This window comes from Rhineura floridana, chromosome 9 (assembly GCF_030035675.1).
Source record: "Rhineura floridana isolate rRhiFlo1 chromosome 9, rRhiFlo1.hap2, whole genome shotgun sequence".
Classification (NCBI taxonomy): Eukaryota; Metazoa; Chordata; class Lepidosauria; order Squamata; family Rhineuridae; genus Rhineura; species Rhineura floridana.
In genome coordinates, this window is record NC_084488.1 from 82,858,956 (window position 1) to 82,873,519 (window position 14,564).

Sequence of the window (14,564 nt, forward strand, 5' to 3'; positions counted from 1 at the left end):
AAGAAAGAGTCAAACATCTTACTGGGTATGGTTAAATTCATGGTGGTACTTAAAAAACTCTTTGGATTTCAGCTGTGCTCTTGTTTTGTCCCAGTACACTAAAATAAAAAGAAAAGAAATGAAGACATTCAAGGACTTGAGAATAATATGATTATAAGGAAAAAAGAAATAGGCTGCAGTCTTAAGCATACTATTTAGGAAGTAAGTCCCATTGTATTCAGTGCATTTGCATAAATATGTTTTTGATGAAACTAATAGAATTGTGTAAAGGTAACAAATATTTAATGCCAGCAGTATTTTCCTTGTTTTGAGAGCAAAACAAGAAGCAGTGTATAACCAGGGGGCTCCGCACAGAAGATTCCACTCCAAGTCATAGAGGGTGATCAGAACCATGATGGTAGGTGTGTGGAGCTATAGTGATTGCTCCTGCAGTCCCCCCTTTTACTAAACATGACTAGAGAACACCTGAAGAGGGATCTAGCATGGTGAAGTGGCTGCAGGAGCACTATCCCCACCCCTTACTTGCAGGATCCTTTATATAAGTCACTGGAGAGAACATGCCATGATGAACTTTGGTGCAGACTGTCATCCTGAAAACCAGAGTGTGGGGTGATCATGCCCCTACCCCTCATTAAACCCCTGTTTTACTTGGGAGGTGGGGGAGAGAGTATATCCCGTTGTTCTTCCTTTTACAGTCATTCACTGTTGCTGCTTGTTCCTGCCTCTTCTCTTCCTGTTTTTTTTAATTGCAATTGCTTGTTTCTTATTTATGTTTTAATGTTTCATTATTTTTTATCTTCTAAGCTGCTTTGTGTATTGCTGGACAGAGAAACAGGGTAAAACTAATATGTCAAGTCAAGTTAGGATCTTTGAAAGACAAAATGGACATTTCTTTGTTCCTAGGATGACAGTGATGTGGAGTGGAAATTTGCTCGCTCTAAGCTTTGGTTATCATACTTTGATGATGGAAAAACTTTGCCACCTCCATTCAGTCTTGTACCAAGTCCGAAGTCTTTTGTTTATTTCTTCATGAGGATCTTTAAATTATTTAAGTGCAGACGGAAAAGGCTGCAGAAGGATATGGAACTGGGAATAGGCAACTCAAAATCCAGGGTAGGTACAAAACAGACTCACTGTGCTTCCTGAAACATTTTTGTTTTCTAACATTTTACTATTTCTTAAACCCTAAGTAATTGTTGTAAATACGAGATGTGTGTTGTTGATCAAGCCCTAGGGTCTATGCTAAGAATAGTCCTCCATATGTTGCTGGTTTACAACCCCCATCTTCCCTGATCATTGCCTATGCTGGCTGGGGCTGATGGGAGTTGGAGGGCAGGGTACCAGGATGGCTATCCCTCATCTTCTACACAGTACTGGAATAGCCAAAGTATATAATGTGGAATAATGAAGATCACCAAGGTATGTATGCATCCATCTTACATAGTGTCATAAATGCCTCATGGTGAGAGCAAACTGTAAGCTGTGTCATAGAACACTGAATTGCCCATCACAAAACTGAGATGTATATGGGGCACTGCAGACAAATAAGGCCTTCTCACTTTCCAGGAAGCGCTTTAGCATACATTGACTATGGCATTCAGCAGCTGCTTGCCTGGTAGGGAGGAGCCACAATGCTAGCTTCCTGGCAGGTGCATTGCTACAGCTTATCAGGAGGGAGTGGGCACTGAAGTGGAGAGGTCAGCATGGTGCAAGTGCACCAGCAGGCTTGCCAAATTGGCCAAACGTGCACCCACACCACGGCAACCTCCCCACCAGGCAAGCCGCTTCTGTTGGGAGGTGTGGTCTGTAGGCACAGTGATACTGGTGTATGTGGCCTGCAAGCACAGTCCCACTTTTTTCTCTGTTCCTTGATATGTGGGTGCAGTGGTGCCATCAGAGCAGGACTCTGGGGCAGAAGTCCTGGGACCCACTCAGCAAAATGGGCATGAGGGGCCCCTAAAGCAGCAGGACTAGCTTACCACATGTTGAAGTTCAGTGAAGTGATACACATTGTCATCTGAAGGTGATGAGGCCTGAGTCTAAAATTATTTAACTTCACTGCTGCATGGGAAAACTGCATAAACATTATATGTCTGTTGATTACACTGCAATGGTTGGAGCGTGCTGGGCTTACCCAATGATGAGGGATCAAAACCAGCTGTAAGAAATATTTATTTATTTATTTATTTATTCTATTTCTATACCGCCCAATAGCCGTAGCTCTCTGGGCAGTGCACAACATAAAAACATCCAATATACAAGTAAAAACATATATCAACAACTTAAAAACAATATACCAAAAATAGAACATAATTAAACATATAAACAACTACAACACAAGCCTAAAAATATTAAAACGTATTAAATCAGTTAAAAGTATTAAGATGTTAAGATGTTAAGAATTAAAATTACTAAAATATTAAGAGCGTAAGTGCAAATGTAGGTGTTACAATAGATGTTAAAAATGTTGTTAAAATGTTGTTAAAAAGCCTGGGAGAACAAAAAGGATTTTACCTGGCGCCGGAAGGACAGCAATGTTGGCGCCAGGCGTACCTCATCAGGGAGAGAGTTCCATAGTTCGGGGGCCACCACAGAGAAAGCCGTTTTCTTGTTGTCACCTTCCGGGCTTCTCTCTGGGTGGGCCCCCGAAGGAGGCCCTTCGATGTTGAACGCAGAGTACGGGTAGGTTCATATCGGGAGAGGCATTCCACCAGGTATTGTGGTCCCAAGCCGTGTAAGGCTTTATAAGGCAAAACCAGCACTTTGCATTGAGCCTGGAAGCATATAGGCAGCCAGTGTAAGCGAGCCAGAATCAGAGTTATATGTTCACATCTCCGAGTTCCTGTTAGCAATACCCAAGAGAAAAAGGCAGCAGCAGCATAGAAAGGTCCTTTTCAATTCACTTTGGTACCAGTGGTGGCTGGTGGCTCTATGCCAGTGGGGCAGTGGAATTCGCTCTGGGTTTTAGTCTGAACTTTCAAGGTCATGTCCAAGGTTCTGAAACCTGGCTTCAGCACCTTGGACAGCTCCTTGTAAGTTGGGACTAAAACTGGAGTGGATTCCACAATCTTGCCGCCATGAAGCCGCCAGACGCCATTGTTTGATATATAATATCTTTTTCAAGGGGGAAAAAGTTATTTATTTACTCCTTTCAGTTCTTTGTTGAAACCTCCTAAGTATTTGCCCTCCATAGAGTCCCTCGCTTCTCTTTCCATGTTGCAGCAGCTAAATATTTGCATTACAAGTCAGAGGCCACATCCACACCATACATTTAAAACACTGTTATACCACTTTAACAGTCTTGGCTTCCCCCAGAGAATCCTGGGAACTGTAAGTTAAACTACTCTAGGAATTGTAGTTCTGTGAGGAGAATAGGGGTACTTTAGGAACTCTCAGTGCTCTTAACAGTACAGTTCCCATGATTCTTTGGAGGAAGCCATGGCCCTAAAGTGATAAAAGGGTACTTTAAATGTATAGTGCAGCTGTGGCCAGAGACTTTTTCTACTGCTGTGGACAAGCATAAAAAATAGTGAAAATGACAAGCTCCTCTTCCTAGTTTCACTTTTTCCAGTATGCCTTGCAGTGTCATCTATTTTAATATTATACGTATCTTAAATTAGTATATTCTGTTATTTTACTTCTCAAATCCTCTTTAGCCTGACCATGAGCTCAGCACATGGGAGCTTTCAGCCAGTACAAACCGGTCTTACTTTTGTTGAACACCAAATTTGTTTTCCAAACATGATATTCTTCATGATTCTAGTTCAGGGAGTAGTTCAAATACATATTCTTATTTGATCACATCCTTGAAGTTGAGAGTAAATGTATGTACAAGGGGTTTGTGGAATCAAAGCTCAACTTGTTTCTTTTGTTTTTTTGCTGAAAAATATACTTTTCTGTCATTAGGAAGAAAGGAATGCCAGATTATAGTTGCAAATTCTGTGGAAGATATTCTAATTTAGATTTCTTCTTTCCTAGCTAAACCTTTTTTCTCAATCCAGCTCAAGGGTTTTTGAATCACACAGCTTTAATAGCATTCTCAATCAGCCAACACGCTATCAGGTGAGTGGTTAGTTGGGCAGCTCATGTGACCATCATTATCGAAATAAACAACAAGTTTCCATGCTGCTCATCTGCTAGGCAATCACAGCATGAACAAAGAACATTTTGTGACAGATCTGTTGAGCAGTTATGCCTGTGTTACATTTTCCAGCGTGCTCATCTTTTCACTGCTCTGGTGCCAACCCCCCAAATGACTTCTTAAAATGTGTGTGAGTTTGGAAGTTCAATGGCAGAAACCGCTGGGAGAGAAATGCTGAGAAATGTGTCCAAAAGTCTATGGATGATAAGCTGCAACCCCCGCTCCTGAATTATCGCCCAAAGTGTTGTCCTTCAGGAAGGGTCAATTAATTAATTAATTAAAGTAAATTAATCTAATTCATGAGTAAGTGTGTTTTAGGATAATTTCTATAACTGCAAACCCCCCCCCCCAAAACCTTTAGATCTATCAAAATTCTACATGTTAATAGCAAACCCATTCTTCAAGTGTGAATCCTTATGTAACCAACACAGCACCATCCATGCACAAGAAGAGAAAGGTATCGGCAGGCTCAAGGGACCTGAAAGTGTGCAGGCATACAACATTTTTTTAAGAAGGAAAAGAAGTCTTAAGGAGGGACAGTTCTGTGAGGACAGCACATGTTATGTGCCTTCAAGTCGATTACGACTTAGGGGCTACAGAATCCTGACTGACTGTTGTTGGAATGGGGAACGCCAGTAAACCAGGGGTGAGGAACAGATTAGGGTATCGTGGAAAAAGGCATGGCAGCTGGTTGGAAGCTGGCAAGACTATGCATACTGCAACATTGTGTTGCAAGTCCAATTCGCATTAAATGAATGACGAGGGGAAATCAGGTGCAAACCCTTACATTTGGCTGATCAAAAACTGACACACGGCTGAAAATGTAAGGGATAGAATGTGCCTTTGATGATTGTCTTTCTCTGAGTTCTGCAGGTTCAAAGAAAAGTGGGTTATAGTGCTGAAGGAACAGAATCATCATCATTTTAAAAAGCACCAGTTGTTTTGAATGCTAAACTACAGAATAATATTCTGACAAAAGGTCAGAATGCAAGAGTCCATCTCAAAATGATCAATGAGACTGATTTAACATTAATAATTTAAATACTGATCTGCATAAACAAACACAAGCATAATTTTCAGACACAGTGATATGAAAGATTTTCCCATGCCCTTCTCTCTCTCTTTTTACTGTTGACATAAGTCTGACCTTGAGCCACATCATACATGAGGTTTTTATTTTCTGAATTTGAAATGCAGACTAGCTCTTTGGCGGTGGCTATAATTGAATACAAGAGAAGAATCTGAATTCGGACCAAACTGAACAATTCTGACAACAGTCCTTGAAAAATCTACTTTCTCCCCACCTGCAAAAATGGCACATGATGTGTGCACGGGGGGGGGGGAGTTTCCAGTGCACAAGAAGGTTACAACAGGTGGAAGCAATGACAGCATCATGAGGATCAGTGTGCTGGTCCAGCTGCATTCGTCTCCTATGTTGTGTCTTGACACAATCATGTCATAGTGTATTCCCTCTGGAATTGTATAGATAGCTCTGCTTGCATGGTCAAGAAATGTGGGCACCCTCTGGCTGGAGATCAAGAGTGCATCCACCCATGCCTCATCTTTGTACTGCTGTTGTGTCTGCAAAGTGGCCAGAGGTCCTAGGTATGGAGAAGAGAGGGGGAAGAGGAGAGGGGGAAGCTTCCGTGCCAGCTCAGCCACAAAAAGGAGAGGGCCTGGCCTAAAGAAAGAGGAAAAAAGCGAGTGGGACTGGGCCAGCCATTTTGATCAGATCCAGCAATTCTGCAAGAGAGGATTACCAGCTCAGAGGTCTGGGAGAGACCCACCTTGCTGTGATCTCTCCCATGAAGTAACGTGGAAGGTCCATCAAGAAAGACCTATCTGGGGCTCAGACTGGGAATAGTCTGAAGAGGTTGGAAAAAGACACCAAACAAAGTTACCTGTCTGTGAACCTGCAAATAAAGATGCCTGCCTGAATACTGCAGTTTCTTGTACCTGAGTTTTCCTTGTTAAGCCATGGCCTCTGATGAGGCAGTAGCTTCTCAGGCTTCTGACTCTCTTGTACACTCCGATGAGAACAGATGTCTGAAACTGCCATCATGTTGCCTCGGCTGAAGTCTTTGTCATTTGCCACTTTGCCATCAGTCAGATCATTACAAGCGAGACCTGCAACAAAACAATGCAGTATATCCTCACCTCCTAAAAGGCATATTCTTGTTCATGTTCCAACCAGCCAGGCAGTCATGCTTTTCCCCACCCCCTTATTTATAGATGTAATACTATAAGCTGTAAGAGGCTCAAGCCATTCTGCCCTCCAATTTTTCCTTTCAGTCTTTTCTGACTGACAGCCAACATTCTGTGGTTCATATCGAGCACTGATTATGCTAGGTCTTTGTCGGGCTGTTTTGGGGGAGTTTTACTCCTTTTGGTGTGTGTGTTTAAAATGTTTTTGGCACTTAATTACTGATGAATTTCTAGCCTGATTTTCTACAAAAGTGCACAAGGCTTACATAAAATACAGTACAAAATAAGATTAAAGTACAACTTAATAACATACAAGCTAAAAACAAAACTTGCAGCAAGACCATTACACTTACACTAGTTCTCTGTGCCATATGCTTTTACTACAAACAATTTAATATAAATCTCTTCTTTTTAATTTTTTTAAAATCTCAAATTAACAAAGATGGGGAAAAAAGCCATTGTTAGATCACATTAAGAATCCAATAACCATCAGTGAGTATTGTACAAAACCTCCTCTCCTGGCTTTTTCAGAATAATGATGTTGCTGTTCCATAACCCTTGCCTTGAAAAGCCCCAGACTAGTGGCAGCTGTTGGCTCTGGGGCAGTGGAATCGCTCCAGGTTTTGCACCTTGGACAGCTCCTTGAAAGATCAGACTGAAAATCTGATTGGATTCCACTGCCCCACTGACATGGAGCTGTCACCTGCCACTGCCCCAGACACTGTACCCAGCCAGATTTGACCTGGAAGCTTTTGCCACAGCCAACATATACTGTCCTTTTTGCTGTGCTTGTTCATGCTGATACCTCTCGTCTTGTGTCTCAACAATGCCATTTTGGCTCCATTTGTGTTGGCATAGAGGCAGTGAGTTTGCTTTGAGAGGGAGTGATTTTATTTGAAGCCTTTTCCCTACAAAAAGTCTCATTAAGGGTGGGAGTAAAAAAAGAAAAACTTTGCTGCCACCTTGTGGTGAAAGGGGCTTGTAGCAGTGAGAGGAAGAAAATCTCTTGCAAGGCTGGCATTACATATTTTCAGAGCCAAAGAAGTAAATGTATGAGAGACATTCAGGGTCCTTCCATTACAGTAACAGCCAGGCATTATGTGATGCAGTATACTTCGTACTATGCATGTGGGGGAGCTTAAGAGTTCTGTTGCATCCTGTGGGGTTTGGGATCCTCTCCACTCTGTGCAGCTGTATGAGTTGCATGTGTAAGAAAGAATAGATTGTACTTTTACCTTAATGACGTATAGCCTAGCCAAGATTTGAGATCCAGTTGTGCAGCTTAATTACCAGAATGAGGGCCCCATCTGCACTATGCATTTAGAGCAGTATTATTATTATTATTATTATTATTATTATTATTATTATTATTATTATTATTTAATGGATTTCGTAGTCGCCCATCTGGCTGGATATCCAGCCACTCTGAGCAATGTACAAGAGCAAAACATACAAAAACATCAGTACATCAAGAAACAAACAGTAAAATCGAACCTAACTCTGTTCTTATCCAGAGTCTTCTTACTCTTGCCCAACGACAGAGTAGAGCCAGTGGTAGTGTTCGTAAAGGGCGGCAGCGATGTATAGGCTGGGGGCCGGTATAGATAGCAGCGTGAAGTTCCTGCATGATGGCAAGAGCAAAGACACAAGCCGGGCAGTGAGGGGGAACCCAGTATATACCACTTTAAACAGACAAGGCTTTCCCCAAACATCCAGGTACTTGTAGTCTGTTAAGGAACTGAGATTTTGACTGTATTCACTCAGAAGTAAGCTCTATTGATTTTTGTGGGACTCACTTTCAGATAACTGCTTAAGATTGCAATCACAGGCCGGCAACATAATGACATGATGAACAATTGTTGCTGTTTTTCTCCAATAGCAAATCATGAAGAGACTTATAAAACGTTATGTTCTGAAAGCACAAGTGGACAAGGAGAATGATGAAGTCAATGAGGGTAAGAGCAACTGTAGACTTATTAATATAGTAGTACAATAGGAAAACTCTAAATGCTGTACCAAAACTGGAATCATAGAGGCAGATAATAATGCAGTAACTGGAATACTACAGTAACTAGATAGTACTGGATATTTTAGCAGAAGTCTGGACCAAGCCATAGAGCAACTGTCAAAACATATTTCCTTCTATTTTAGGCATGTTGTTTATTCTTAGTTCACCAGAAACAGTAAATAAACATTCTGCTGATCTTGTTAATAGTCCATTAAAAATAATAATTTGCTGAAGGCAGTGTCATATTAGCCACATGTTGTATTGAGTTCATATGTGACATCAGGCCAGGGAAAGGTGGCTATAGTATGCCCAAAATGGCCAGTGGGCCTAATTAGGCTTATTGACTGGAAGTTATTACCCTGGGTATAGATCATTTTCAGCCTATTCCCCCCCCAAAAATGTTAACATAATGGGCTTTATAAAATTGAGAAAAATCAATGAGTGTCTTCAGACTCAACACAGAGAATGCAGCTGAAAAGAGTAACAGGATTTAATTGAGGAATGGGGAGCCTTCAACTCCTATTATCCCTGGCCATTGGCTGGGCTGGTTGGCCTGATGGGAGTTGGACTCCAGCAATATCTGGAGGGTCACAAGTTTGTCGATGCCTGACAAGTTTTTTTAAAAAATACACTTAAGATTGTGCGTACTCAGAATGGGTGCACGTACATGCCTTTTTGAACAACCCCCCTCCCCTCCTTGGAGCAGCAATGGTGGCAGGGAAAGGGTATGGAGGAATGAAGTTTTCCCCAACAATTTCAGTTTCACTTAAGAGCAGGGAGGCAGGACTGTGAAGGAAACACTGTGGTCACTCGTGCAGCTGACAAGACTTTCCTTCCACATTTTCACACAGGGAGGAATAGTTCATGTGCTTTAAAAAGTCATTCTCAAATGTGTACAACTGTATGGGAATATAGCACGTTGACCACTAAAAATGCACTTACAATAGAACGCATCGGTTCACAGGTGACATAAAAAACCTAGGGTGGTATTTGAAGAGAGTTGCTTTAAGCGGCAGAATTCATTGGAGATATAAAAGAATATGAAAGGGAGTGGTGTTTATCTTAAACAAAATAAACTCATTTTATTAAGAAAGTACACATGGAGAGGAAAGCCTCATCATCTGCACTTGCTGAATTCAAAGGTAGGGAGAGAATTGTGGGAAGAAGAAGGAGGAAATGGAAGTGATGATAGCCCTGAGAATCTCAGTCTAACCAATCAGAGATATGGTTAAACTTCAGGAAAGTAACGGGAGAATTCAAGCAGGAGCACTTTCAACTGACTAACTATATCTATTGCCCCTAATGGTCAATAGATGCAGAGCACACACAGAGACAATGCATTGATTGAAGTGAAACTTTCAACAGTCTTCAGTGCTAGTCCTTCTCAGAGTAGACCCATTGAAGTTAAAAGACATGACTAACTTAGGTTCATTAATTTCACGGAGTCCACTCTGAGTAAGAGTTGAACACAATCAACAGAAAAGTTGAAACGTGGTTGAAAATCCAACTTCCTGTATGGGCATCAGTTGCTTTAAAAACTTAACACAGGCATATTTTAACATTGCATTGCTGCTTTTTGTACATGCACACCAACAATAAGAGAGAGATTCAGAAGCTAAGTGGCACAGGTGAATTAATCTGTTCGGAGCTTAAGATGGTTCTGCTGATCGCAAACTCAGCTGTATTCTTTTATTATGTAAAATAACATGGTGGGGGGTTATTATTTTAAGTGAAGGTATTCATCTGCAGAATACCCTTCAGCAACAAGCTTACCACCCAGAGTTCTGGAGTATGTAAGAAAGCTCATTGTTGCTTCCACCCCAAGGCAAATCTTTAGAATCGGGAACCTGCCTCAGTCCAAACTCTTGAAAGTCAGTAGGAATGAAGCAACCCCTAGGGTTCTTTTTAGCTGTCAGCTTATTGAAGGGCATGGAGAGCCAGTATGGTATAGTGGTTAGTGTGTTGGACTAGGACCTGGGAGACCAGGGTTCGAATCCCCACACAGCCATGAAGCTCACTAGGTGACCGTGGGCCAGTCACTGCCTCTCAGCCTCAGAGGAAGGCAATGGTAAAACCACCTCTGAATACCGCTTACTATGAAAACCCTATTCATAGGGTCGTCATTAATCGGGATCGACTTGAAGGCAGTCCATTTCATTTTTTTTATTGAAGGGCAGGTAGCGTGCCTGCTTTCCCCTATAAATTCCCTTGAGCTAAATTTAAAAATATCCTGACAAATATGTAAACTACTTTAGTAGAGCTGTAAACTCAGAAATGCTAGATTTTTTAATCGGACAAAGTAAAATGGTTGAAGATAAAACAGCTAAAAATATTAAAATCCTAAATTCCAGCAGTAGTAACCTTTAGAAACATGAATTGAATTCTCTTCTAAAATTAGAAAATAAATAAATAAATAATATACATGACCTAAATATCCTAAGGGTGCTGATGTGCTGTTTTCAGATATGAGGAGTTTGTACAAGTACAGGAATTGCAGTCGATATTTTTTTGTCATTTTTGGCTTAGAAGCATAAATGGAAAACTATAAAAGTTATATTTGGATTTTTGTTGAAGCTTGTTGTTTTCACACATCTTGTGAAATTCACACACACAAAAAGGTAAATTGCAAGCCCTTAATAATGGTCTAGTTGCTTTTGTTTCTATCCTGTTTCAAATGTTGTGTTAGTCTATTGGGTTTTTTTTAACAAAAGCATATTTAATAAAGCTTAATAGTGATCCCAAATTAGCCTTTAATTTTTTATATAAATAATTCGAGAAACACAAATGTACATTAGAAACAAACAAACAAGAACACTATAGAATCAAAATCAGAGTATTGAACTTATTCAAAACACTGAAAACCCATATTCAACCCTTGGGGATAAATTATATACTCTATGGTAATCCACAAATTTACTCCATTTTAAGATAAAAAGGTCTTGACCAAACTTTTGTTCTCTGCCTCTAATATAATATTATAATTTTGATATGATTACATTATTCCGTATTTTACTGTACCATTCTGCAATCATTGGAATCATGGCCAATCTCCATTTCCCTGCATATAAAATTCTAAGATTGAGTGGAATAGAGATATTTGAATTTTGATACCAGTTCTTCCCTTTGTGTATCTGAGAGATTCCTCTTCTTTTTCTTAAAGATGGAACATTTCTTGATGCCGATTCCAGAACTAACTAGGGCTTCTGAAATGGTGTCTCAGCAACAAAGATACTAAAAATATTAATGCCATGATCGAAATCAAACATCTTAGAATTAAAGTTTTTTCCTATTAACACCTCTTAGGCTGCACTGCTATGCATTGCACTTGATAGTAAGTCCTTTGAACTCAGTGGGATTTAGTACAAGCATGAATAGAATTATGTGCACATAAGATTAATCTACTTGATTAATAATTTGCATGACCTTGGAAAATTGTATTAGAATGACTGGATTTTAAAAAGTCAAATTTCAGACTTACTGGTTTGAGATAACTAGTCCAATGGTCCCTCCCTTTCCTACATCATCACCACCAAACATCCAAAACAAGAATTTGAATGAATACCATATCCTTCAATAAAATAAGAATACCATTTATGTAGTTACCTGTGATGGCTCATATGGAGACAAACAATGGATTGGATCCCAAACATTTCAATGAGAATGTCAAGCATTAATTTCAACAATTTAAATTAATAGGATTTAAAAGAAATGTTTTGTGCACCCCAGTATGTGAGCAGTGAGAGACTTGAGGAGTTCCAGCACTTATCCAGAGTTTGGTTTCCTTGGAATGGAGACTGTGGTGTCTCCAGGATATAAGGTTTTATTTACACATATATACAACCTAAGCACAAGATGGAAAGGCTCACAGCAAGATGGAAAGGCTCACAACACTCCACAGATCTTGCTTCCCCATTAGGTTCCTAGGGGGGCTCATAAAGCCATAGCATGAGATTCAGCACAGAGAGCAGGCTGAGCCTCTTTGTCTCTTCTCAGCTTCAGATCAGACTAAAAAACACACATACAAACTACCTCCAGATTAGACTAAAAGAAACACATAGGCTATCTCCAGTTCAGACTAAACACAGACACACTTCCCATCCCTAGGATAGGGGGGCCTTCCACTAGGTGAGAGGAAACGGCTTACCCCTTCTAAAGAGCATCACCAGCCATTTGTTCCTATGGCAACATGGCCAACTCCTTTGTCATGCAGATGTGATGCTTGGCAGACTTGGCCAGAACCATTACTTTAACAAAGGAACTGGTTTGACCAGTTCAGCAGCTTCTTTTAACTACAAATTCCAACCTTACAGATACAGAATCACAGGCTTGGGGGGACCCAAAGGCATCATCCATACTAACCCCCACAATCCTATAACAGTTCTTAACTTTGGCTGGATTGTGTCCTTTGTTCAAAATGCAGTTAAATTATCAAACAAGTAGAGGGTGCAGTCCAAATGTCACCACTGTTCAGTTATCACCATATTTACTACAGTGTGACCACTGCCAGGTTTAAAAGACTGTTACTTTGGTTCTTATTGTGTAAAGGAAATGAAAGTCTGCCATTCAGGTTGAAATGAAGATGGCTGTTTCTTCCCTTGGGATACAAAACTAGAAGGAAGTCATCTTTATGTTTGTTTCCCCCCACTTCCCAATATAGTGTGGTTCAACAGACGCCTGTGCTTGTGTGGCCTGGTAGTTTCCATGGTTGCAGGCCTTTGACAATTCCAGAGATCTGGCATCATTGCTTAATATCAGCCCTATTCATTCAAAGAAGAATTGCAATAAGATTGCAGTAAAAGTTTTATTTGAGTAATCTTGCTGGTTAATTGGTTAAAGCTCGCATTGTAATGGACTTACTTGTGTAAAGCAACTCTTTTTATATGAGCATTCATCAACATAGCTTTGAGAACTTCAGATGCTTGTTTTTCTTTTGTAAACTGTGTTAGCAATTTTCTTTTTATTACTTACACAGGTGAATTAAAGGAAATTAAACAAGATATTTCCAGTCTTCGCTATGAACTGCTTGAAGACAAGTCTCAAGCAACAGAGGAGCTGGCAGTTCTTATACATAAACTCAGTGAGAAACTCAACCCAAATATAACAAGATGTGAATGATCTCAAATGACATCTCCTAATTTAATCCCTGGATTTTGATCACAGCACAAGTATTGGCAATAATATTTCTGAGTGACTTATACTTGAAAATGTATTGTAGATTTTTAGCACTGAGTACCTTTATGTACAGCTTTGTTTGAAATACAGTCTTAGAAAATTTTATGAACTTATACGCAAAAAATGTTCCGTTTATTTAACGTGTATTATAAAGGATATTTTGCATTTATTTAAGAAGGTACAATTGTATCTAAACAATCTTGCATTGCTAATAGTTTTGTCAATAAAATGAATATTCTTTGCACTGAACAAAGAAAAACAACACTGTAGACTATGGCTGCAATCCTAAACCCACTTACTAGGGAGGTAAACACGTTTAAGATTGTACTGCATATGTCCTCCACCATGCCGGTGTGAACAGGATTCTGTGGAATGTAGTAACTAAAACTCAGTCAGCTCAGTGAAAGATTACTTGAAATTACTTTGTACATTATCCAATCAAAATCAAGCACATATAACTCCCATTGATTTCAGTGGCATGTGCTTTCTCACACTCATATCAATAAAATGTATAGCGCAATCTTGTGTGTGTTTTCTTGGAAGCAAGTCCTCAAAGTTTAGTGGGCCTGAGGTTGTAATCTTATATATACTTCCACTGAACTCACTGGGGCTTATGTCTGAACAGACACATGCAGGATTGCATTCTACTCTCTACCCTAGTATGGATATATACAACTAAACTGTTTTAAGAGTTTGACTTTCACTGGATTATGTCCCTTTATTTATCAGCTTTCTTAAAGAGAGAAACAAGCCATGGCATGGACAACTGAATGTTTAACAGTGGAGATAAAAATGTGACTATAATATTAATAGTGCTGTTAAACCTATCTATACATGTATAGTTTGCATATTTGCTTTCAGAATAGGAACTAGGATTTTTTTTTACTTCTAACTAATGTGAACTATCAAGATATACATTTTCATGTGGTGAAGATTATTTTTTAAAATTTAAGATACTATGCAGGGCTGATAATTTTGTTACATTGTTCTAAATAATGCATCCAATGCACACTTGTTAAATAAAATATTAATACTTTA

General features: G+C 39.7%; 1 protein-coding gene across 4 annotated transcripts in view; it reads left to right on the forward strand.

The window, feature by feature from the left end:
- TRPC3 (transient receptor potential cation channel subfamily C member 3) overlaps window positions 1-14,564 on the forward strand; it is a 72,941-nt gene extending 58,377 nt beyond the window's left edge. For 3 of the 4 annotated variants that reach the window (XM_061585194.1, XM_061585195.1, XM_061585196.1), the window contains 4 exons: window positions 904-1,113; window positions 3,979-4,062; window positions 8,226-8,301; window positions 13,327-14,564. In XM_061585194.1, the coding sequence (XP_061441178.1) occupies window positions 904-1,113; window positions 3,979-4,062; window positions 8,226-8,301; window positions 13,327-13,469 (513 nt within the window). In that variant the 3' untranslated portion in view covers window positions 13,470-14,564. Of the gene's footprint in view, window positions 1-94; window positions 202-903; window positions 1,114-3,978; window positions 4,063-8,225; window positions 8,302-13,326 lie in introns of those variants that run through there. The other variant, XR_009757960.1, reaches the window with a different exon arrangement.